This window comes from Colobus angolensis, unplaced genomic scaffold (assembly GCF_000951035.1).
Source record: "Colobus angolensis palliatus isolate OR3802 unplaced genomic scaffold, Cang.pa_1.0 Scaffold11, whole genome shotgun sequence".
NCBI lineage: Eukaryota > Metazoa > Chordata > Mammalia > Primates > Cercopithecidae > Colobus > Colobus angolensis.
This window is the reverse complement of record NW_012112030.1, coordinates 16625848-16649398: the sequence shown is the minus strand read 5'-3', so window position 1 is coordinate 16649398 and position 23551 is coordinate 16625848. Positions and strand designations below refer to the sequence as shown.

At 34.6% G+C, this 23551-nt stretch overlaps 1 protein-coding gene across 2 annotated transcripts in view; it reads right to left on the bottom strand.

Moving 5' to 3' along the window:
- Positions 1-23551, bottom strand: part of PDE3A (phosphodiesterase 3A, cGMP-inhibited) — a 311702-nt gene that overhangs the window by 52823 nt on the left and 235328 nt on the right. For both annotated transcript variants that reach the window (XM_011954905.1, XM_011954913.1), the window contains 3 exons: positions 10922-11179; positions 8237-8391; positions 2894-3009 (listed from right to left, as the gene is read on the bottom strand). In XM_011954905.1, coding sequence (XP_011810295.1) covers positions 2894-3009; positions 8237-8391; positions 10922-11179 — 529 coding nt within the window. The remainder of the gene's footprint in view (positions 1-2893; positions 3010-8236; positions 8392-10921; positions 11180-23551) is intronic.

Genomic DNA, 23551 nt, shown 5'->3' with positions numbered 1-23551 from the left:
CATTCCTACCACCTGCCCATGTGGTATCTTATGTGAACATTCCTTTCCTTTTACACTTTGCTCTTTCTTTTAGAGTGCAGTCATACAAACTGGGGATCAGGACACAGGAATATGAGGCTGTTGCATCATTTGCTCTGTTATTTCCAGTGTCTGCCTAATCATAATTTTCAGCTTCGTGATCTTATCATGTTGGTTATTCAATAATTTTTATGTTATTACTTAACCAAAGAAACGGAGAGAAAACCAAATCCTTCTATTATCTTGCACCTACCCAACGTCAGAACCAAAAAAAATCCTAACCTTAAATTATGACAATTTGTCATCCTCATTTTTTTCTAGTATGAAGTCATTAGGACAAAAGAAAGTATTCGGGATTCATTGTATGACCTAGAGAAAGCAAATTACTTAATCTTCTTGTTCCTCAGTTTTCTCACCTGAACCCCCTTTCTGAGCTACTCACAATTTAGAACACTTAAATTTATATTTCATCTCTTGAATTACGTATTATTACTGTCTGAAATTCTAGTTCTGTCCTTAAAAAATCTTATAAAAACTATTCACAAATCTGGAAATACTATTATTTATGAATTTAATGTTTGTTTGGATTGACTCATGGTTTTCAGATTTGTTTAACATTTTTATTAGATCTCAAACTTTCTCTTCTTCCGCTTCTTTCTAGAATATATCCATCATAAATTCCTTTAGTAAAGATTTGGCAGATGGTAAAGTTTTGACTTCCTTCAAATTGTCTTTAGTTCGCTCCTATTCTTGTAAGATGAATCTGCCAGGCACAAAACTTTAGGTTATCACATTGTTTCAGAACTTTGAAGAAAATATTCTACTGTGTTCTGACTCCTAGTATTTCTGACTGTTCTGCTCTCAGCCTGACTGCCTTTCCTGAAGAGGAAATTTGTCTTTTCTCTGGTAGACTTTAGGACTTTTTTTTGTGTGTATCTTCGGTGTTGTGTAGTTTCACTATTTTGTATTTACGTGTGAGTTTCTTTCCATTTACTAGGCTTCTCCTAAGTATTTTTTGTCTTCTATCTGCTACTAAAACTCTGATTATACATATCATGTATATTAGACTCTCTAATTTTTCTATATCTCCCAAAATCTATTATATTTTCCAATTTTTCATCTGTATTGCTTTCTGGATAATTTCTTCAGATCGTTCTGTACCCAGTTTACTAATTCAGTAGTCTACTATGCTATTTAATATCTCCTTGACTACATTTCCAAAAGTTATATTTAGCTGCTCTGCAGTTACATCTTTTCTCATTGCTATTATTTTTCCTTAAATATGTAAATTTTTGAATTAAATTTTAATTTAAATATTTTCATCCTTTTACAGATCTAGCAACTTGTATTTTTATTTCTGTTAACTCAAACTCATGGTGTTTCTTTGTGCAATTAGCGATCCTGGTTGTAAGCTCTATGTTTGAATCTGATCTGATAAAATCTCATGGCCCTTAACTGGTGATGCTTCCCTTCCAAAAGTATCTGTATATATTTTTGTAGGAAGCCAAGGGGCCCTACATACCTAAAACCACTTTAGCGCTCCTTTAAGACTCTTGGATTTAATGTGGAATTCTCAAATGCAGTTTCTCCACCTTGCTGGAGTCCCAGATGATTCTTCTTAGTACTGAGCTAATCCGCATTTGCCTTCAGGAATATCTCAATTTAAGTATTTGCCTACATTATCCTACATTGCCTGGCCCTGGTGAAAGCTCAGTTTTATTAGCAGGTCATTAATAACTTCTAAGTGGCAAAATTTAATGAACATTTCTAAAGAGCAGAGAGGACCAGATTAGTTGTTGGAAAAGTAGATTAGCTTAATGGTCTCTTTTACTGATGTAATTCCAATAAAATGATACAAAAAAGCTATCAAGGCAAAGCACACAATTCTGAGGGACTAGCTTCCCATAAAGAGGAGAACCTCAGAAAGGTGAGCCCAAATCTTGTAAATTGTTCTTCCCTTCATAGCACGATTTACTGACTATTGGCATGAAGTAAGAAGTGAAGGATTCAGACGAGGGGTGCAGCTATTCGGGAGGCAAGCCAGCAGAGCTTTTAGCAATGTCATGAGCCTGATGACATAAAAATTGGAGTTTGGGGTTGCCATGGCAGCCAGAACTTGAATGTTTCATATCTCAGTGGGAAGTGGGCAGTTTTACTTGTAACCATTTGATGAACTCTTAAACTGCTAAAGGCAGTAGATTAAGAAACTAAGGAAGTTACTGAAAATCTCATTGATATTTTCTGTAATACTGAGAAGTGAAACCGTGATTCCAAAAAGGAAAGGTCAGAGGAAACATCCCAGATTCTTAATTGGGCTTCTAGGGGAAAGGCAATTCAGAGACAGAATCTCACAAAAACTCCTATTACAGGTTTAGGTGAGCAAGAACCCTGAACAAATGAGGTAGTCTTCCCCAATATCATTTCATGTTCCTATCTAAAGCTTTATTATTCTTAATTTCAATATCTCAATTCCTTATCATAGTTCATGTGTAGTAAATGAAACACTTCCTTTAAGTATATATCATACTCCTGAAAAACAATTTTAATAGAGACTAAAACACTGGAATTTCTATTATGAGACGATGCTACCAGAGATGATGCTTGATGGTAAAAGTGATTTCCTGTGCATCTAATTAGTTCAAGATAGGAACTCTGATACAACAACTTTGAAGGAATCTATATCATCACATAAGGTGGAAATTTAAATAACTAATTGGTTATTGAGGCTTTAAAAAATAACTAACTGGTTATTAGAACAGACAAACCAAACATATCTGAATACAGGGCACCCTCAGACTATTTCAACGCTTAAGGTCTGGTTCACTCTATGACTCCACACTTACAGTATGAACCCTTCTCCAGTTAAGTTACTTACCTGGTCGACTTTGCTTTTTAGCCTTTACATGGTTAGCTGCAGAAATAGCATAGGATGAAGTAAAGGATCTGCTTTTGGTGAGGGTCATCATCACTGGATTATTCCAAGAATCAGGACTAACAGCACCGACAAGACAGAATTAAAAGAAAATAAAAGAAATTATTCATCAGTTATTGGGCCAGTCTTGCCAGAACCCAACCATCATTTCTGTAATAGATTTGCCAATCTGAGTATTGGTTCAGGTTCAGTGACAGAACCACTGTACTTCCCAGTGATGAAACAGATTATGTAAAAACAATCTCTGTTGCAGGGATATAGCAGTTACTCATCAACCATACTGGGTTAACAAACAGGAAAGATAACTTTCTTATTATCCAATTAATAAAAATTAAACATCTTCTCACTGTACTCTAAAATTGTGTTCCTCACAGATTTTCTAAAAGAGGCTTGCAGATTAACTGGTTAAGATGCGGGTGAATTGACATAAGCTGTAAGTGTCATGATGCTTACTTCAGTACTCTATTATTTTTGGTGGATTTGTATTCAAAAACTGAATGACTATGAAATCATTCAAAAATAATTTTTTTGCATTATTTCCTTGTGACGGAAATGATTAGCAGCAGGTCTTTAGCTTATGATTTCTCTTTACTGGTGATAACCGAGAAAAAAAGTGACTATCTAGTCAAATTCCCTTTTTACAAGGGAATCTGTAAAAAGGGACATGCCAACAATGGAGCTGATGCTAACCATACTGATGATATGTACTAGGTGAAAGGTAATGCAGAATCTTCATCTAGCAAATGCTTTTACCAGGATGTACTTGGTCTGTCTAGGTTGCTTATTGTAAATAAATGTGGAATTAATAGATTCATGGAAAACTGAGCTAGAGAATGTTATGTAAGTCATGCAATTAATGGGATATAAATTTTAGAGGTATTCCAAGACAAAATTTCTCTGTATGTGTTGCTCAAAATTTATACATGTTGAATCTGAAATAGACTCCATCCTAATTTGGGAGAGAAGGGAATTTCGAAAGTTGTGTTGGCAATCTTGGACTGCTCCAAGGGAAAAGTGCTTGGTCTGTGTTTGCTAACACCTGTGTCCTTTCAAGCATTAGTAAATTTGGTACTGGGTACAATCTACAATTTACATAAATATAATTTGACAATTTGATCTTTTGCCAATCTTAGATTGGCAATGTAACCAGGATGTGCCTGGTCTGTCTGGGTGGCTTATCGTAAAACACCTAAAATCGATAGAATTATGGGCTCACGGATGCATGGAGATTGCCATATAAGTTTATAATTAATAACGATAGAATCTGGAGAGGTTCCAGAGCTGAAATGGTTCCCTCTGTGCAAGTAATATTATGCATGCATTGCTTAGAACCCTGATTGCTAAATCCAAACCAGAACATGTGCTAATGTGGAATAAAGGGACTTTCAGAAAATTGCACTAATAGACCTCTCAAAGGAAAGCATGCTAAGCATGAGTCTTACTATTGTCTGTATCCTTTGATTACTAGTAAATTCAGCAATGGGTAAGATGTGTAATTTGTGTTGAGGTCAATTTGACACTCTGACACTTCTTATCTCAATTTTTTTTTTTTTTCCATTTCAGAGAGATTTTTCTTCAACTATTGACCCAGGTATTTTAAAACTTCATCTTTTCTCCCCACTTCTAATCGCAGTTTTCCATATATGAGGACATTTGAAATGTGGTATGACCTTCAGCAATTATAAAATGCAATTAAGTAAGGCATAAAAATATTTGTTTGACATCCTTCTCAGAAAGCACATCCTAGGTATTTCACAAGTTCTTGGTATTTAGGAAATAATGAGATGAAAGAAACTTTGGATCTGAAACAGATAACAACACTGGCTATTTTCTGGTGGTGCTGGTGCTTTTTAATTTATTTTGCTGGATTAACCAACTGATTACTGTGAACAACTATTATATAATGTATATGTGGTCAAATATTTGCAGTTCTCATTACATAATACAGTGAATAGGTTACTACTTTTACTTTTCTAAATAGACTTTTTAAAGATAATGTCTTACAGTAACTGAACGTTTTAATATATCAGAAAGATATATTATGAAGGTTATCTCAACAATTTACTATTTTTTCAAATAAAAACATTTAAAATGTATTCAAAGTTTGCAAAATACATTGGAGTATCCTTAATAAATGCAGATTTAATGAACTCAAGATAAATAACATCCTAGTCATATCACATTCTTAATACAATTATTGTATTTTACTATTAATACAATAAATCAATGTATTACATTGTACATAAATGCATTATAGTTTACAGGTGCTTTCACATATTGCTTTGTGAGACCCTCACAGTTATCAGCTTTTCATCATTGTTCTTTATTTCTGGATTCCTGTTTAAATTTCATGAATGTGAAATATTTGGATTCCGTAAAGGAGAACAGCTTAGGAAAGGCTTTACATGGTTTCCTCATGCTGGCACAGCAGAAGAAAATTATCTATATGCCTGTGATGGAAGATCTCAACCTTCTTCCCAAAGGTGGTCTTGTGCTCTTATTATCCTCATAATGACTCCATTCTAAGTCCTTAAAGTCTGATCAGGTAACTGTCTCTTTTGCCAAGTTTACTGCTTTCTTTTTGCGTGAATACACAGGCAGGGGTCAATTCCAAGGTCAACTTGGAATGATTTAGGGTCTGATGTATTTCAGCTTTTTCTATTTCTCTAAAGCCTATTTTTTAAAGCACCTACTTGTATTCTTCCATCTAATTTACTCCACCAATTATGTCCAAGCTCCCCTTTTTCCTAATGACTCCTTGTAATTGGGTACAGAGACTCTGGCAGGCTAATGACTTGCCTCTAAGAACACAGTACATTTCTAAGTAGTAGGGCCAAGACCCTTCAGATTCTCAGTCCAGTGTGCTTTCTACCAGACTGTATTTAAAATTACCCAGAGTAAATTATCCAGCTGTATATATAAAGGAATATAAGTTGTGTTCCTAATTTTTCTCACTCTTATTCTTCTTTTGATCAATGTAGTCCTTAAAGAGACCCAATAAATGAACAGATATGGGAAGGAATAAATAAAAGGGCTAAAAGGGAAGCAATTTCAGGGCTGAAACTCAAAAGAAGGTTTTAACTTTGATTTATGATCAAGCCAAAACTAGCTGTATTTAGTGGTGATACTACTGCCACTTACTTATAAATGGGTTTTCCTTAAAAGGATCAAATTCTATTCAGAATGAATTTCCTTTCTTCACAATGATGAAGAAATTATATTGCTTTCAGATTTTACATCAGTACTTTTCACAGGACAGTGAGATTATGAGATAGTATATTAGGCAATGAGGAAAACGTATACCCAGGCAAGACATCTATGAGCATTTTTAGGAATGAGAGAATGAGAATGAATGGAATCATACGCTATTCCTTATCTCTATTGTAAATATTTGGATGTATCCATTTTACAAGGAAGAATGACAAGATCCTCGGGCGTTAAGTTCTTAAAAGTTCTTGGAACTTTTTTCCTTGTCATGATTTCAATTTAAACCCTCAAGTTCATCTAATTGACTAAGAGAAGAGAAAAGCAGGGGAAACAGGATTTGACTAGAAGTAACAAAGAATAACAGAAAGAAAGACATTTGACAAGGCATGAGTGGATTTTTGATAGTCATTCTATGGGAAGGAAATCATGAAGCATTACCTATGCTATGACAGGAAACTTAGCAAGGTGCATTGGCAGAATAGGCAGACTCTAATGATACACACTGAAAACGTAATTCATTTTATCAAGCAATAGTTAACAGTAATACTATTAACATTGATCAGTACTCGCTGCTGTAGCAATTGTCAATGATCAATATTTTTAGAGAAAAATACTACCACTGACTTCTAATTTCAAATTTCAAGAAATTTTCATGAAACACTGCATAATCTCTTCTTGTGTTGTTTACAAGTTTTACAAAAGTCCAGGTAATAGGATGGAGTGGAATTTTACTGACATATAAAATACATAATGACATTTGAGTTTGCTTCCTTTTTTTTTTTTTTTTTTTTTTTTTCTTTTTGAGATGGAGTCTCGTTGTGTTGCCCAGGCTGGAGTGAAGTGGTGCGATCTGGGCTCACTGCAAGCTCCACCTCCCAGGTTCGTGCCATTCTCCTGCCTCAGTCTCCCAAGTAGCTGGGACTACAGGTGCCCGCCACCATGCCTGGTTAATTTTTGTATTTTTAGTAGAGACGGAGTTTCACCGTGTTGGCCAGGATGGTCTTGATATCCTGACCTCGTGATCCGCCCACCTCGGCCTCCCAAAGTGCTGGGATTACAGGCGTGAACCACCAAGCCCGGCCGAGTTTGCTTCCAATTCTACAGATTTTTTAGAATACAAATAATATGGAAGAAACCAATTAAAAATTTTTAATCAAAAAAGAGAAGTCAGTAGTCATTAAATTCTTATAATCTGAAATATTTCTATTAGTTTCAGTATAGTGGTTTATTTATATCTCAGACTAAGGATCAGGAGAAAATTACTTCTGATATTGCTATCATGTAATACGACATAAATGTGGATATTTTTCATTCATTAGGTTATTGATAAAACTGATATATGTGTTTCAAAAACCTGAAATTATATGGTAAATGGTCTCACAATTAATGGATTTGAATAAAGTATGATAAGTACAATATTTTTATTCTAAATAGAAAAGGACACAGTACCTCCTTCTAAATGCACTTTCCTTAGCTATTTTCTTCAAAATTCTTTTTAGATGTTAATATAACCTTTTCTTTAGTTCTGGTAATTCTGGCTTTTAAGTTGCTTTGAAATATTGGAATTAATATCCTCAGAAAAGTTTAAATTACTAAATGTTTGAACTTATCTAGGTGTTCTTAGGATGATCTGCTTTTGATTTGTTCTTTTGTCTTTTGTACAAAGCTAAGACAGCTGTTCTTGGCGGAGGCTAGTGACTGGGCTAGGGGCATCTCATATCAATTGCAAATGTCAAGTTAGACGCTTTTGATTTAAGGATCCCAGTAAGAATCTCAATGTAGATAAAATGACCTACCTTCGCCCTGGAGCTTAACCCTTCCCCTCTAAGGTCACAATGGCAGAGATCACATCAGGTCATGCTTTCCACTTATATTTAGGGTCATACAACAGATGCTGAACCTAATTATCTGATGTTAACCCCTATACTGCTCTGCATTTAAACCATGTACCCTTTTCATGTTCAAAGCTGACCTCCAACCAAATGTAATGGGTTAGCCTCCCTTCTCCTGTAATTTACAACTCATTTTTGGCAAGTAACTTCTCTAAGAGACATTAAACCAGCAGGAGCCGTATGCCACCTGGATGAAGGTGCTTCCTGCAGTTTGATGCTGGTGCTGCGATCTCTCCGTACTGGTGCAGGCTCCAAGGTAGGTAGACCTGTGGCCGAGGTGGTGGTGGTCCAAGTGGAAGAAACTCGTCTCAACAAGCCAGGGGGCAAACTCCTTCTCAGGCGCTAGGAAAGAGACTTGACTTCATTACCAAGCATATTTTATATCTCTTAAATTTTATGTAATATAATAGAAGGAAATGAGCTTTTCATTAGAAGTGAATGGACTAAATTATATTGGTTGAATATCACCTATCTAAAATTTGAGTGCTCAGAAATTTTATAAAAGATTCTCTGGTCAAAATGAACGCATATCATAAAAATCAGCAGCCAGGCGCAGTGGCTCACGCCTGTAATCCCAACTCTTTGGGAGGCCAAGGTGGGTGGATCATCTGAGGTCAGGAGTTTGAGAGCAGCCTGAACAACATGGAGAAACCCCATCTACCAAAAATACAGAAATTAGCTTGGCATGGTAGTGGGTGCCTGTAATCTCAGTTGCTCAGGAGGCTGAGGCAGGAGAATCGCTTGAGCCTGGGAGGCGGAGGTTGCAGTGAGCCGAGATCATACCACTGCACTCCAGCCTGGGTGACAAGAGCAAAACTCTGTCTAAGACAAAAATAATAAATAAATAAATAAATAACCTTTTAGGGTCTTTATTTCAATGTTTATACAAATACGTGATTTTAGGAGTGAGTCAATTACCTCTGGGATAATTTTATAGTTATATTTATTCAACAGGATTTACAAACCTATACACACATATTAGTTATTATGAGAAGCTTTTCCTCAAAGGTCACTTGTTTGGGAGCATGAATTAATTTATATCACCTTGCACCACCACAGTCTCTACCCCCAAGTATTATTGACTTTATTATCTTCATTTACAAACGAAAGGAGCTCAGTGTAAGAATGTAAGTCTTTCACAAAATGCACCACTTCTCTTATGATTAATGTAACTTAGACATCAGAGATATGGGTAATGTCATCAGTGTCAACTCCTCTTAATAGGAGACCCTGCTGGCCAACCTGCTGTTCCCCTTCTTATTTCTTCTCCCACCATATCCTAAACAGGACATGTAGCATCATCTGCACTGAGATAAGAGTCTGGGATCACTAGGATGAGCACCAACCCTCTAAAGTGAGTCTTGACCTTAAAAGTTAAACTAGGGGGTGCGGTGGCTCATGCCTGTAATCCCATGTAAACCTCAGCTACTTTGGGAGGCCGAGGCAGGTGGATCACTTGAGGTCAGGAGTCTGAGACCAGCCTGGCCAACTTGCAGTGAGCCAAAATTGTGCCACTGCACTCCAGTTTGAACAAAAGAGTAAGACTCCATCTCAAAATAAAAAAAAAGAAAAAGAAAAGTTAAACTGAAGGTCTTTTTTCTACAACTTCAGCAACAGTCATAATAGACAGAACCACAACCCACTTTTGTTTGTGGCTAATCACTCCTAATAAACCAACCACACAGGCATAGTTCACAAAGACATTCTGCTCTTCCGAAGAAGGTAAAAAATTTTGAGAAATGAATTATATGTCAACTTGGGACTTAAGAATAGCTCTGACATTAAATAGTTTCCAGTGTCTCTTAAACATCTGAATGTGCATCTTAGAAGGTAATTCAGTTGGAAGAGAAAAAGTCAAACACTCTTAAATACCAGGTTTCTTGCCTTAAATCTGTCTTTGACCTCAGGTCTATTTTGAGACCTGAAGGAACCAGTTAATCTCTCTCTCCATTTCCTTGGTCGTATTATACTTAGGTATATCTTTATTAGGGAATTGCATATTGGAAGGAAACTATGTAAATATGTTATTGACAAAGTTATGAAGATCACATTCCTCAGAGAAGAGACGCACAACAGCAGAAGCACAGGTGTTACTGACTGACCATCAGCTCCAGGGGATGGCTGACTGTCTACTAAATAAGTAACTGTGCTGAATATACCAGAGACCACTGACACTCTGATTTTCTTGTCTTTAATATGCCTTATTTTTAATTAATACTGAGATCTAAACTGGGTGAGGATCCTCTCATAATTTGCTTTAGTAAAACTCATACCATATATGTAAAAAGAATAAATTTGTGTAATTTCTTCCTTTTACATATAAAACATATGTTTATAGAAATCACTAAGGACATATTTCACTTTAAATAATCTATAATTGACTAAAACTGTTCGGGGTTCAAAACTGATTGTGTATTGGAAAGTCATGAGGGTATTTTGAAGTATATCATTCAAGAAAATCAAAGAGTAAAGAACCTTCAGCTTTAGGAGTCAACGAATTTTAAACAGAATCTGCACTAGAAAGGAGCAAAGATTTCTGTCTTTTTTGTTTTGTTGTTGTTGCTGCAATATCCTTATCACCTTAGAAAAGCATCTGGCATATAGAAGAAAAAACTTTTTGCATGTAACATGAAAGATTAAATAAAAGAGGTAACATGAAAAGATAAATTTTCTATGTATAGAAAACTATCAAGTATAAGGACAGAAGTCTTTATGTTTAAATATTTATTACTTTTATCACCATGATCACCACATTTTGCCTGAGTCATTGATATTAATCTGCAGATGGAGTTGAGGTGACAGAAAGGAGGCCTAGAAGACAATTAAAAAAAAAATAGTTTAACCCTTTAAGGAGTATGTCATTACTACCTACCTTTGGAATAGCAAGCTTGTCTTTTTCAGAGCTCTCTTCAGAGTCAGAACAGGTATAGTTTTCACTGAGCGAAGTGACGGGATTCACTCTGGGCTTATGAATGGCCTGGAAGGTGAGCTGTGTGCTGAGCAAGTTGCTCACGGCTCTCAAGGATGTGCACACGTTTGGTGGAAGAGAAGGGTCTGCCAGGAGGTCGGTAATGAGGCCATGGGCCTCGCCCATGACGGCGATGTCCACAGTAATACTGGTTCCTGAAGACTGAGACACAAACCAAGACAAGGTCAGGTAAGAAAAGGTCTGAATCTGAAGGCACAAAGCATTAATTTGAATGAATGGGCTGATTCTTTGGGATTTCAGTACAGTAAAATTCACATGACCTATTTCAAATTCTGCTAAAATGTGTCCTAGCTGTCACCCTTTTTTGCATTTGCGGCACTTTTTTTTTAGTGCTAGAACTTGGGGAGGGGTCAAGCATATTTGCAGAAATTAAAAAGATGAACACTATTTTTAAAAGGCAAAAAGTTTCAGAGATCTAGGGAAAAAACTTTGTATCACTCCTTATGAAGAGTTCAACATTTTACATGTATGTTCTTTAGGAATTTCACTCCAAAAGCAACATTAATATACCATAAAATGTTATTTTTTATAATATTTTAATGTGACACTTGAACCTGGTGTTTATTCAATGAATATTTTTGCTATGGTAGTTATTCAACGAATGTTATTAGAGATAGACACAGAAAATAACTCCATTTGTGTGCTAGTTCACAATCTGTCTCTCTTCTGGTTGCTGGTAAGAACAGAAATTTCAGTTCTGGGATTCTGTGGCACATCTGTCATATTCTGCCAAACTGCCTATCAGAGCAGAGTCATTACTCTGTCCTCACAGCAGAAACGAAGAGCACAAAACACAGAGGCCAGGAAAATACATATAAATCCATAAAATAAACTCCAAAGAGAGAAAAAACAGAAGTATAAAGTTGTACGATTAAAAGAAAATATGAGGGACTATTTTATAATCTTGAAATTACAACATTTAAAAATAACATGAATTCATAAACTGCCAAGGATATTTCTAATGTATCTGACTAAATGAAGATATAAAGTTCTACATAAGAAAATATACCATAAGCAAAGGAAAAAATGGTCTGTGCGAAGATGTTTGCCACACAGAGAAGATAAAACATATCCAAATATAGAGCTTCTAAAATCAATAAAGGATAAAATTGAAAAAGGAAGTGAATAGACAATTCAAATGAAATGTAAATAACCAATATATATAAAAAGTCACTTATGTCCCCTATAATTAAACTGCAAATCAATATAATAAAAACAACTTTCACTTACAGAATTGGCAAAACAGTAAAAGATTTATAACACCAAGCATTAGTAATGGTTTGCATAAATGAGTAGTGAGGAGAAACAATCCAAAATGTTTGGCAGGAAACTTTGCTAAGCCTATCAATTTGTAGCTTAAATGTATGTATCCTATGATCCAGCAAAACAACATACATATCTGGTCAAAAGAAATACTTCTACAAATATCTAAACATATAAAAACAATAACAAAACGGGTATAGCAGTGCTCTGGCAACGACAACCAAAGAATGCAACCCCAAGATGCATATAAGTAGATAAATTGATTTTTAAAAAATTTCATTATATCTGTAATATAAAGTTGTATATCTTTGTTTAAAAAATGTGGGTAGATTCATAAATTATTGTCTAAAAAATATTGTTCAGTGGGTGGAAAAGTATGTTGTAGAAAAAGTGAATATATATTATTCGTATAATTAGAAAAGTATCATAATTATAACACCTAACATCCATAAAGATATCTAGTCCTGCAATACCTATAAGTAATGAATAAATGACTCTGTAAAATTACCATACAGAAAAGTTATGTCTTTTACTGCTAAAATTACAATAACTATAATAATAATGGTAAAGTTGATATTTATTACCCACAAGTCTACAAAGTATTAATAGGTACTATAATTACTTTCACTTTCATTAGACACAAATAACTTGCCAAAATTAGACAAGTTGAAAGTAGAAATATCAGGCTGCAATCAAAAATAGTTTGATTCCACAGCTCAAGAGTTGAACCAGCATGGTGAATAAAAAAAAAAAACAAAAAAACCAGAAAATCTTAATTTTATGTGCTTAAATATATCTGTAATTACTTAATGCATAATTTAATAATAGTGCCCATGTTCTCTGATCACAGGCATAAATATCTCTTACGAACAATATGAAAATGTAAGTGAAATATTAATAATTTTAGGATATATAGTCATGCATATGTCATATTTGTACCTGTAGGGTTAATTTTATTTTTCTGAGCTAAAAGGAGAATTTTACTTTACTTATCTTAAAAATAATTTGTATTGTATATACTTGAGGCTTACAACATGATGGTATGTGATGTGTACAGATAGTCAAATGGTTACTATAGCGAGACCGATTAACATATCCAGCATCTCACATAGTATTTTTGTGACAAGAGCAGCTGAAATCTCCTTACTAAAAAAAATCTGTCATACAATACAATTTTGTTAACTGTAGTCCTCTTGTACATTAGATTCCCTAGACTCGCTCATCCTATACATCTGCTACTTCGTATCCTTTGTCCTACATCTCCCCATTTCCTGCCCCTTCCCCTGACTCTGCCCAGGGTAACCACTGTTTTATTCTCTCTCTCTGAATATTTGATCTTTTTTAAAAAATTAAGATTCTACATGTAAGTGAGATCATGTAATATTTTTCTGTGTCTGCTTCATTTTACTTAGCATAATGTCCTTTAGGTCCATCTATGTTATGGCAAATGGCAGGATCTCCTACCTTTTTAAAGGGTGAATGGTATCCCATTGTATGTCTATACATGTGTGTGCCTATATACATACCACGTTTTCTTCATCCATTCATTCATGGACGGATGCTTATGGTATTTCCATATCTTGGCTACTGTGAATAATGCAATGGACATGACAGTGCAGGTATCTTTATGAGGTGGTGATTTTATCTTATTTGGATCATATAGTTCTATTTTCAATTTTCTTAAGAACCGTTATACTATTTTCCATAATGGCTACACCCATTTACATTTCTAACAGCAGTGTTCTAGGGTTCCCCTTTCTCCACACTCTTGCCAACGTTTGTTATATCTTGTCTTTTTGATAATAGCCATCCTAAGAGGAATGAAGTGACATCTTATAGTGGTTTTAATTTCCATTTCCTGATGCTTAGTGATGTTAAACACTTTTCCATACATATATGTCGGCCACTTTCATGTCTTCTTTGGAGAAATGTCTGTTCATGTCCTTTGCCCACTTTTTAATCAGGTTGTTTTCCCCCTGTTGTGTTATAAGAGTTATTTATAAAGTTTGGATATTAATTCCTTATCAGATACATGCTTTGCACATATTTTTTCCCAGTCTATCAGTTGCCTTTTCATTTTGTTGATTGTTTCCCTTCCTGTGCAGAAGCTGTTTAGTTTGATGTGGTCCCATGTACTTATTTTATCTCTTTTGGCCTCGGATTTTGGTGTGTTATCCAAAAAATCATTGCCAAGGTCAAGGTTCGAGAGCTTTTCCCCTATGTTCTCTTCTAGAAGTTTCATGGTTTCAGGTGTTACATTTCAGTCTTTAGCTATTTTGAGTTGATGTTTGTGTGTGGTGTAAGATAAACATACAATTTCATTCTTTTGTATGTAGAAATCCAACTGTCTCAGCACCTTTTTTCGAACAGATTACCCTTTCCACCTGTCTCCTCCTAGCACCGTTGTGTAAAATTATTTGAGCATGTATGTTTGAATTTACTTCTGGGCTCTCTGTTCTGATCTATTGGTGTAGGTTTCTGTTGTTATGCCAGTAGCATACTATTTTGATTACTATAGATTTGTAATATAGTTTTAAATCAGAAAGTGTAATGCCTTCAACCTTTTTCCCCTCAGTACTGTTTTGGCTATTTGGGGGTTTTTTGTCGTTTCATACAAATTTTAGGATTGTATTTTTCTATTTCTGTGAAGATGCCACTGGGATGTTGATACTTATTGCATTAAATTTCTATATTTCTTTGGGTAGTATAAATATTTTAACAATACTTCTGATGGAGTAATGGAATATTTTTCTATATATTTGTGTCTTCAATTTTTTTCACCAATGTTTTTATAATTTTCAGTGTACAAATCTTTCATCTCCTTGGTTAAATTTATCCCTAAGTATTTTTTATGCTATTGTAAATGGGAGTGTTTTTAATTCTTTTTAGCTAGGTACTTATTTGTATATAAAAAATGTTACTGATTTTTATCTGTTGATTTTTAATCCTGTAACTTTACTGAATTCATTTGTTAGCTCTAACAAATTTTTGTGTGTGTGGAATCGTTGTGGTTTTCTACATATAAAGATCACATCATCTGCAAATAGAAATAATATCATTATTCAATTTTTTAATGTTTGTAAAAATGCCACTGACCTAACGTCCCTTTTAGAAATAAGTATTTTAAAGTGCATCTCTAATCATTATGCTTCTGAAAATCTCATCCAGTGTGGTCCTCTGAAATAGTAATGTTTATGTTTAGCCATGTTGTTCTAATAAATAATTCACTACACTGTTTCCATACAAATTTGAAATTTTAAGTCAAACTTTGTTTTCAAGACATAAATGTTTTTGACAATGAAATTAAGTTATTCTCTAGTAATAACCAAAAAGTTCTCTTAAAATGTTCTCAGTACCTAAAATCTGTAAATCTGAAGAAAAAGTAGAACATGTTCATGAGAATTACATGTTTTAAATAAATTATTGGGAAGAACACAAGTCTTTTTATAACTATCAAACTGTGCGTCTTTTATAATATATTTTATTTTTTCTTTAAAGTAATAGATGTATGTCTTGTATATACAGAAAAAATAGTAAAAATTTAAAAAGTAACTTTAAAATAGAAACTGAAAACTCATTTTTATAAGTCAATGTCACAGTTACATAAGAATTTAAAAAATAAGCACATTACGTATTTTGATGCTACTATGCTATAGCTTTTGCAAAAGCAAAGGTCTTTAAGGGAAAACAAAAGCAACATTCAAGCCAAGAGACAAATTATCCGTATTGAAATTGGCTAAGAAACTGAAGTGAACACTTCTACTATTGGAAAAAAAAATCTCCTTAGTATCATTAAGTCAGGTCCTCGCTTTACTGTTTTCATGATTCTAGAATAAAATTATGTTACAGTCAACAGATACATCACACATAAGAAGTTATTACCACTTTTTTGCTCAAATAACTACAGGCTTCAATGAGGCCTGCAATTTAAAACCAACAATCAGATGTGTTTGCAGCAAACCTGCCAAGGCTAACCACATATGAAATGGTGAAAGATAGAAAGATGGACTGGCTGCTGTTTCAATAAATAGCAGGTAAGCTATAAAGGATGGGTATGTCTAAGATGTCCCTATTAAGGAATTTTAAGGGAGAGGGGTTTTGGGTTTTGGTAGTGTTTTTTAAATCATGTACAAAGTAAGAAAAAATTGCGTGATTCACACAGAGGGTATTTCCGTGCCTATTAACTTTGAAAAAATAATATAATTAAATATTGAGGTATACCAATGGTACTCAGAAATATTTTATTTAACTGGTGAAATTTTAGATACCGATAATAAATACTAAAAGTTACGTTTATATAAAAGTCAGTTTAAAGAAAAGACTTAAAACTAACAATCTGAAACCATCTTTCAGTGCAGTACGAGCCACACTAAGCACAAAACCGCAGTTGAATCTTGTTATGGTGCAGATGATCAAACAAATCTTTTCCTTTAAAAAAAAAAGTTACTAAGCGATATAAAACATTCTACTTCACAGACTCTCCTTGTAATAGAAATATTTATATTTAACATTTAAGAAAATGCAAGTGTATTTCCCTAGACACTACTTAAATGGCAACCAAATTTGGATTGTCACCTTTAAATAGAAAATGTGGAATTTCAGTGTCATAAACAGTGGAGGAAAGTGCGGTTTTACATATTAAGCCAAAAATAACTGATACTTTTGGTAAATTCACCATTTTTCAAGGTAGTTTTTTTTTTTTTTTTTTGAGATGGAGTCTCACTCTGTCACCTAGTTTGAAGTACACTGGCACGATCTCGGCTCACTGCAGCCTCAGCCTCCTGGGCTCAAGTAATCCTCCCACCTCAGCCTCCCTAGCAGCTACAACTAGAGGCTCAAACCACCATGCCTAATTTTTTGTGTTTTTGGTACAGATGGAGTTTCGCTATTTTGTCTAGGCTGGTCTTGAACTCCGGGGTTCAAGTAATCCTCCCACCTTGGCCTCCCAAAGTGCTGAAATTAAAGGTGTTAGCCACTGCGCCTGGCTGATTACTCAATTTTTAAACAACTTCCTTTTCCTCTTTTATCTTCATCCAGTCTACCTTCCTATTTCCAGGATGTCCTACTTCATCCTGGCTTTAGACTATCACAGTTGTTAATGGTCTTGGTATATCACAATCTAGAGGGGTTCCAAGTTATTTCACTCATCATAAACTAAAGGCCCAGAAAGTTTGATGCTATAGATAAGAAGTTTAAAATACAACAAGTATAATCAATATTATACATACTTTTAGACATTTGCCTATCAATTACAGAAAATTTGTTTTAATTTTTTTTTTTTTTTTTTTTTGAGATGGAGTTTTGCTCGTCTCCCAGGCTGGATCGTGCAATGGCATGATCTCAGCTCACTGCAACCTCTGCCTCCCGGGTTCAAGCTATTCTCTTGTCTCAGCCTTCCAAGTAGCTAGGATTACAGGCATATGCCACCATGCCCGGCTAATTTTGTATTTTTAGTAGAGACAGGGCTTCTCCATGTTGGTCAGGCTGGTCTTGAACTCCCAACCTCAAGTGATCCGCCCACCTGGGCCTCCCAAAGTCCTGGGATTACAGGTGTGAGACACCGCACCAATTTGTTTTAATTTTTATTACTAGTGGGTAAAACCTTTGACATTGCAGTTCTGATACTATAAAAGGAAAATCTTCGAGTATGCGTGGAGGTCAAAGGCATCTGGTTTTGCATGCGATAAAAGGCATCTAAGTTTCTAAAATGTTGTAAATTGCAAACTATAAAAAATTCTAACAAGTCTATGTAACCAAGTTACTAACAATGTAAAATAAAATTATGTATCATTAAGTAGCATATCAGATTATTTGCTGTGGTGCTGTGTTTGAGTTTATGTCAAAATATTGAGAACTGGAAAATTTCTAAAAGATAAAATCTAAGAATGCTTAGGAAATAATTGTGTGAAAAGGGTAAATGAAAACAAACCAAAAAAAGCAGATACACATCATTTTATTTAAAGAAAGTAAAGGTGCCGAAGGGAAAAATCAGAAAAAGACTGGAGAAATGGTAGGGTCAGCAGAAATGAATTCTTTAAAATGGTTAGGGAGATTATCCAGCCTGAGGTGCAGATGAAGATAATGCATCCAATTCTTGATAAATTTGCTCTGTCAAAAATATAGTCAAATTATGGCTCTGCTTCCTATGTATTTTAAATCATAGATTAAATTGATAACTTAATTAAATAGGCTGAATATGTCCCTGCCCACAGGCAAAAAAATGCAATAATTCTCCAGTCTTCTGATTCAGTGAACAATTTGGCATGTCACTTACTTTGGAAATTAATTTATTGTAACTAGAGGAAAAGAATTAGAAGCAGCACCAAAAGCCTCTCTTCGTAAGTCTACATGAAACATAAAGATAGGTTACAAATGCTGAAACATTAGAATTGAGAAATCATCTAGATAACCTGGTAGAAATGCTATATACTTCAAATTAGGCCACTTAAAAATATTTTAAGTTTTACGATGATTTCTAAAACCAAACCTACAGGTTTCCTAGAGGCAATACTGTATCCAATAGAGCACTCAGGCTCTTTTCCTCTGAAATCAGAGGACTGGGCTGGATCTCTTGAAGGTCCCTTCCAGTTGTGCAAGCAAGTAATTCATTTCTCTACATAGTGTACACACACACACACACACACACACACACACACATCCATCAAATAAGAAAAAAGAAAAAGATTTTAAAGTTACATCTTGGTATCTTAAAGCATTTTACATTTTAAAAAAAGATTTTTAAATTATTATGTAGACTTAGAAAAGTCCTTATTGTATTAATTGCTAATCTTTCACAAGCTCTATCTTATAAATTGTTATTGAGTCACTGACGCTATTTCCTTCTTATGGTAAATTGCTTAGCATACACTGAGTGCTCACAAGGAATAGGCTATTTGGTAGAATTTCCATATGCTTCTCCCAACAGGTAAGTTACGCATTTGCCTAGTGTCAGTTTCCTTTCTTCCCAAATCTCTTTAGACCTGTTGTATTTGTCACTGTAAATTACATAGGCTAACAAAATATCTACAAAGAAATGACATCTGCCTAAAAATGGAGTTGTTTCCTTGAAAATGAAGTTAGGTAGCTTTACACAGACTTCATAAATAGACTTCATAAGGGTGCGGGCCTAAGAATGGATTTCCCTTGATTTAGGTAGGGGAGATACAACTATAAAGATTCAAAAAGAAAATCACGACACACCTAAAGGCTTTTCAACTCAGAATGCTTCCAGGTTCCTAAATTGTTTCCACTATAAAGAAACTGAAACTGGCAAGCACGTACAAGGAAATACGGATATAGTGTAAGAAAGAACAGCAACCTGAAACTCCAGTCACTTCAGTGGACACATACTTGAGAGAAACATTCTTGGCTCTTCATCAAAGATGTGCAAAAACCTACACGCTCTATGTATTAAGTTAAAATATATTACTAGAATTATGAAAATTTGTCATATTTTTATGATTCTCTGCTTTAAAAACTTTTTAAAATTCCCAGACCAGCTATTGATCCTAATTATGTCTGTTAAGAGAGCTCCACAGTATTTTAAACTCAATACTTTCTTTCACTTAAAATGAGACATAATGTAATTGCTATGTTAAAGTTATTCATTAACATTCCTGGAACAAGAGATAGAAAGCTAAGCTTGGTTTATGAATTGGCATTTGGGAAGATACATACATATGTAGAAGTACATATTTTCATCATATATATAATTTGTAAGGTTGTGTATGTGGGAAGCTGGAAAACAGAGTTTTAAAACGTTGGGAAATAAAAGGAAGATTTTTTCATTCATCAATATCAAATATTTATTATATGAGGTAATACATAGGGTCTTTAAAGATGTAAGACCTGAAGTTAGACTGCCTGTGTTCAAATTTCAGATCTGCATAGATTTTTTTAATTTACAAAATAAACTCATTCTTTCTCCTCTCCTCTCCTCTCTTTTTCTTTTTGTTTTTCTTTTCTTTTTTCTTCTTTCTTGAAATGGAGTCTTGCTCTGTGGCCCAGGCTGGAGTGCAGTGGTGCGATCTCGGCTCACAGCAACCTCTGCCTCCTAGGTGAAAGCAATTATCCTGCCTCAGCCTCCTGAGAAGCTAGGATTACAGTCATGCACCACCATCCCCAGCTAATTTTTGTATTTTTGGTAAAGACAGGGTTTTACCATGTTGGCCTGGCTGGCCTTAAACTCCTGACTTCGTGATCCGCCTGCCTCGGCCTCCCAAAGTGTTGGGATTACAGGCGTTAGCCACCATGCCTGGCCCATTTTATTTTAGCTCTTGTTGTCTCATCTCTAAAAAGGGATTAATAGTAATATCGACTGGATAGTATAATTGATGATTAAATAAGATCATAACCATAAAAAGCCTTGGTAGAGTGCTTGGCCCAAAATATATGTTTCATGAGTATTATATATCACCAACATTATCATTATTGTCGGTGTAACATTGTTATTGAGAAAGCTTGTGTGTGCAAAGGAATGTATGTTGTACACCTGGGTGTTTGTCCCCTACATGAACTGGGCTAGTAGTTCCTTTATAAATGAAGATAGCCCAGAGATATGATTTCTCTACCAAAAAAACCAAAAATAAAACAATAAAAACAAAAACCTAACTATTTCACTATTTCCACTTCTTATTCCAGGTAAATGCAGTCAGATATATTGTACTCCCTACTCCAAAATACTCATAATAGTCCTGATATTAATTTTAAGTTCTTAAAAAGTTGATTGTACAAAAGTCCTGGTTTCAGTTAAAATGGTTGATTGCATTGGAATGATTTATAACACAGGATGTGAAAAGAATTCTGAAAGCAGGCATCATGGCTCCATTGTTGGAAGTATTTTTTTCGTTCTATTTAGTCATCCTGGGAGGCACCCTGGGAGGCAAACCCAGCATGAGAGGAATATTCTCAGGGTGGAAAGGGAGTTGGGATAAGAGATGAATAAACAGTATAAGAGATGACACATAAAAAGGAAATAGTCACTGGGGCTTTTCTCATCCAACTTTGGTCCTCAATGCTGGGAAAAGATGTGTGATGAGTTTTTGGAAGCTGTCTCCTCCTACATCTCTGTAGCACAATGTGCCACTCCATCCCTCCAACTCTTTCTCTGGGAGGCTGTCTGTGACACCAGGAAATGGTATCTTGGTCTTTAATGTACTACATTAATGTAGAAGATGAGCTGGATTTGATACAATGATCTTTAGTGCATTACTGGTTCTGACCTCAGAGACAGCAAAATTGCATATGTGTTTATACTTTCATAGGACCCACTTATAATTTTAGACTTGAAGTTGGTTGGGAAATTTTTAAAAAATGAAATCATGTGAAAATTCTGCAGTAACTCATTGTAGGCTGAACCTTGGCTAAATGCCATCCTAAGGAAGCAGATGTTTGCATATTTTAATTTTCTGGCAGGGAATATGAGTTTACATTTGGATTTTTTCCTTAAGATAATATATATGTACAGTAGAAGGAAAACATATAGCACCCTTCATCAAACTGCTTCCCAACATGTCTATGGGCAGGTCCCATGTGAGATGTGAAACACAACAAACTTCATTAGTTACCAGAATTCTTAACTTCCTTCTCTTTTGATGTTCAATGAGCATTGCAAGTCACCAAATGAGATGGAGTACATGGCCTCTGTTCTTATACACGTCCCTACAAGTTATCTGCAAACAAGTCAAAAATTGTTGAAAAATTCTGTCTTGTTTATATTTTCTAACTACTTTCCAGACACTAGTGAATTCACTTAACAACTCAAAGTTAACAATTTTACAATAGTGTTTTATTATTTAGGAAATAGAACATACTCTACTAAGAACCTGTATCTTTCAGAAGATAACCTTAGCTGCCTTTAAGTTGCATGCCGGTTTTCTCTCTTTGTCTTAATTAGAAAAGATGATGTAGCTGGCAAAGATATAATAAATTCAGGCAATGAGCTACTCATGTGACTGCTCACACAAATGTGGGAAGGCTTGCTTAAGTACAAATTGCTATGTAAATAAAAAGCATTATTATTGCTGTTATAAGAAACAGGAAGCAAAGAGAACTGGATGTGAGCACTTCTCTGATATGAGCAAGAATTTTTAAATATGATAGGAATAACTAAGAATCTCTGAAATATGAACTCAGAAAGCTGATAAATGTGGGGTGGTCTTTTGTTAAATATCAAGAATTGCTATTAAACTTGAACTTGAGGTTTCTGTTTGCTTAGGCTAAAAACTTCAGTGAACAACAGATGGCAGTATTCTGCCTTTTTAAAGAATTATCTGACCATCTCTTAAAACAAGTGCTACTGCCTCATTAACAGGCAGAATTTAGTTTTATTTTATTTTATTTTTTTAACAGAAAACAAAAATAAGCTAAAAAAAATAACATATAAATCTATTGGTAGAAATAAAAAATTTAAAATGTGTCTTATCCTTCAGGATCATTGTTAAAGTGAAATTATAATTACATAATTAAAATTCGTCTCAGTTGCAAACATTTTAGTTGTTACTTTTCTCAATTTTTATAAGACATATTAGAAACGGGACTTCTTCCCATACACAATTTGATTAACATTTTTCCCACATGTAATTTTCTACTGTAATTAAAATATTAACACAAAAAACATCAAATGCATTTGAACACAATTGTTTTGTGAAACTTTATTGCCATTTGTTTTATCCACATCAACACTATACTTTTTCCTGCCTCATATGCAACGGGTGCTTATCTAGGCTACTGACTTGCCTCTTCTACACTTAATGCAGGACATCTTCCCTGACTGCTTCAGGACCATACAAACATCTCCATGTTAATAGCTATTGGGATATTCCTTTCATACACTGAAAACAGCAGAAACAAAAACAAGCCAAAAAAAAAAAAAAAAAAAACAGAGGACTCTGAATGAGTAGAGGAAACCCGCATGAAGGGAAATACTAGGTTCCAAGGGCGACAACAAAAAAAAAAAAAAAAAAAAAAAACACCTTGGAGTTATGCCTTCTGAGAAACCTGGCATCTCTGACCACATCTTACATATATACATAGACCCTTGTTGCAATAGCACCTGCCACAATTTTCAATTCAACTTTTGGTATGTCTATATGTGATTTTCTATCTTCCTCCTTTAGGCTCAAAGTTGTTCAAGGACAAGGGCAATGCTAGGTTTCATTCACTTAGTGTGGTATCTGGTACTTTGTAGGCACTCAATAATATGAGAAATAATGACTGCATAAGTAACATACTCCAAACCTTCAAAGATAA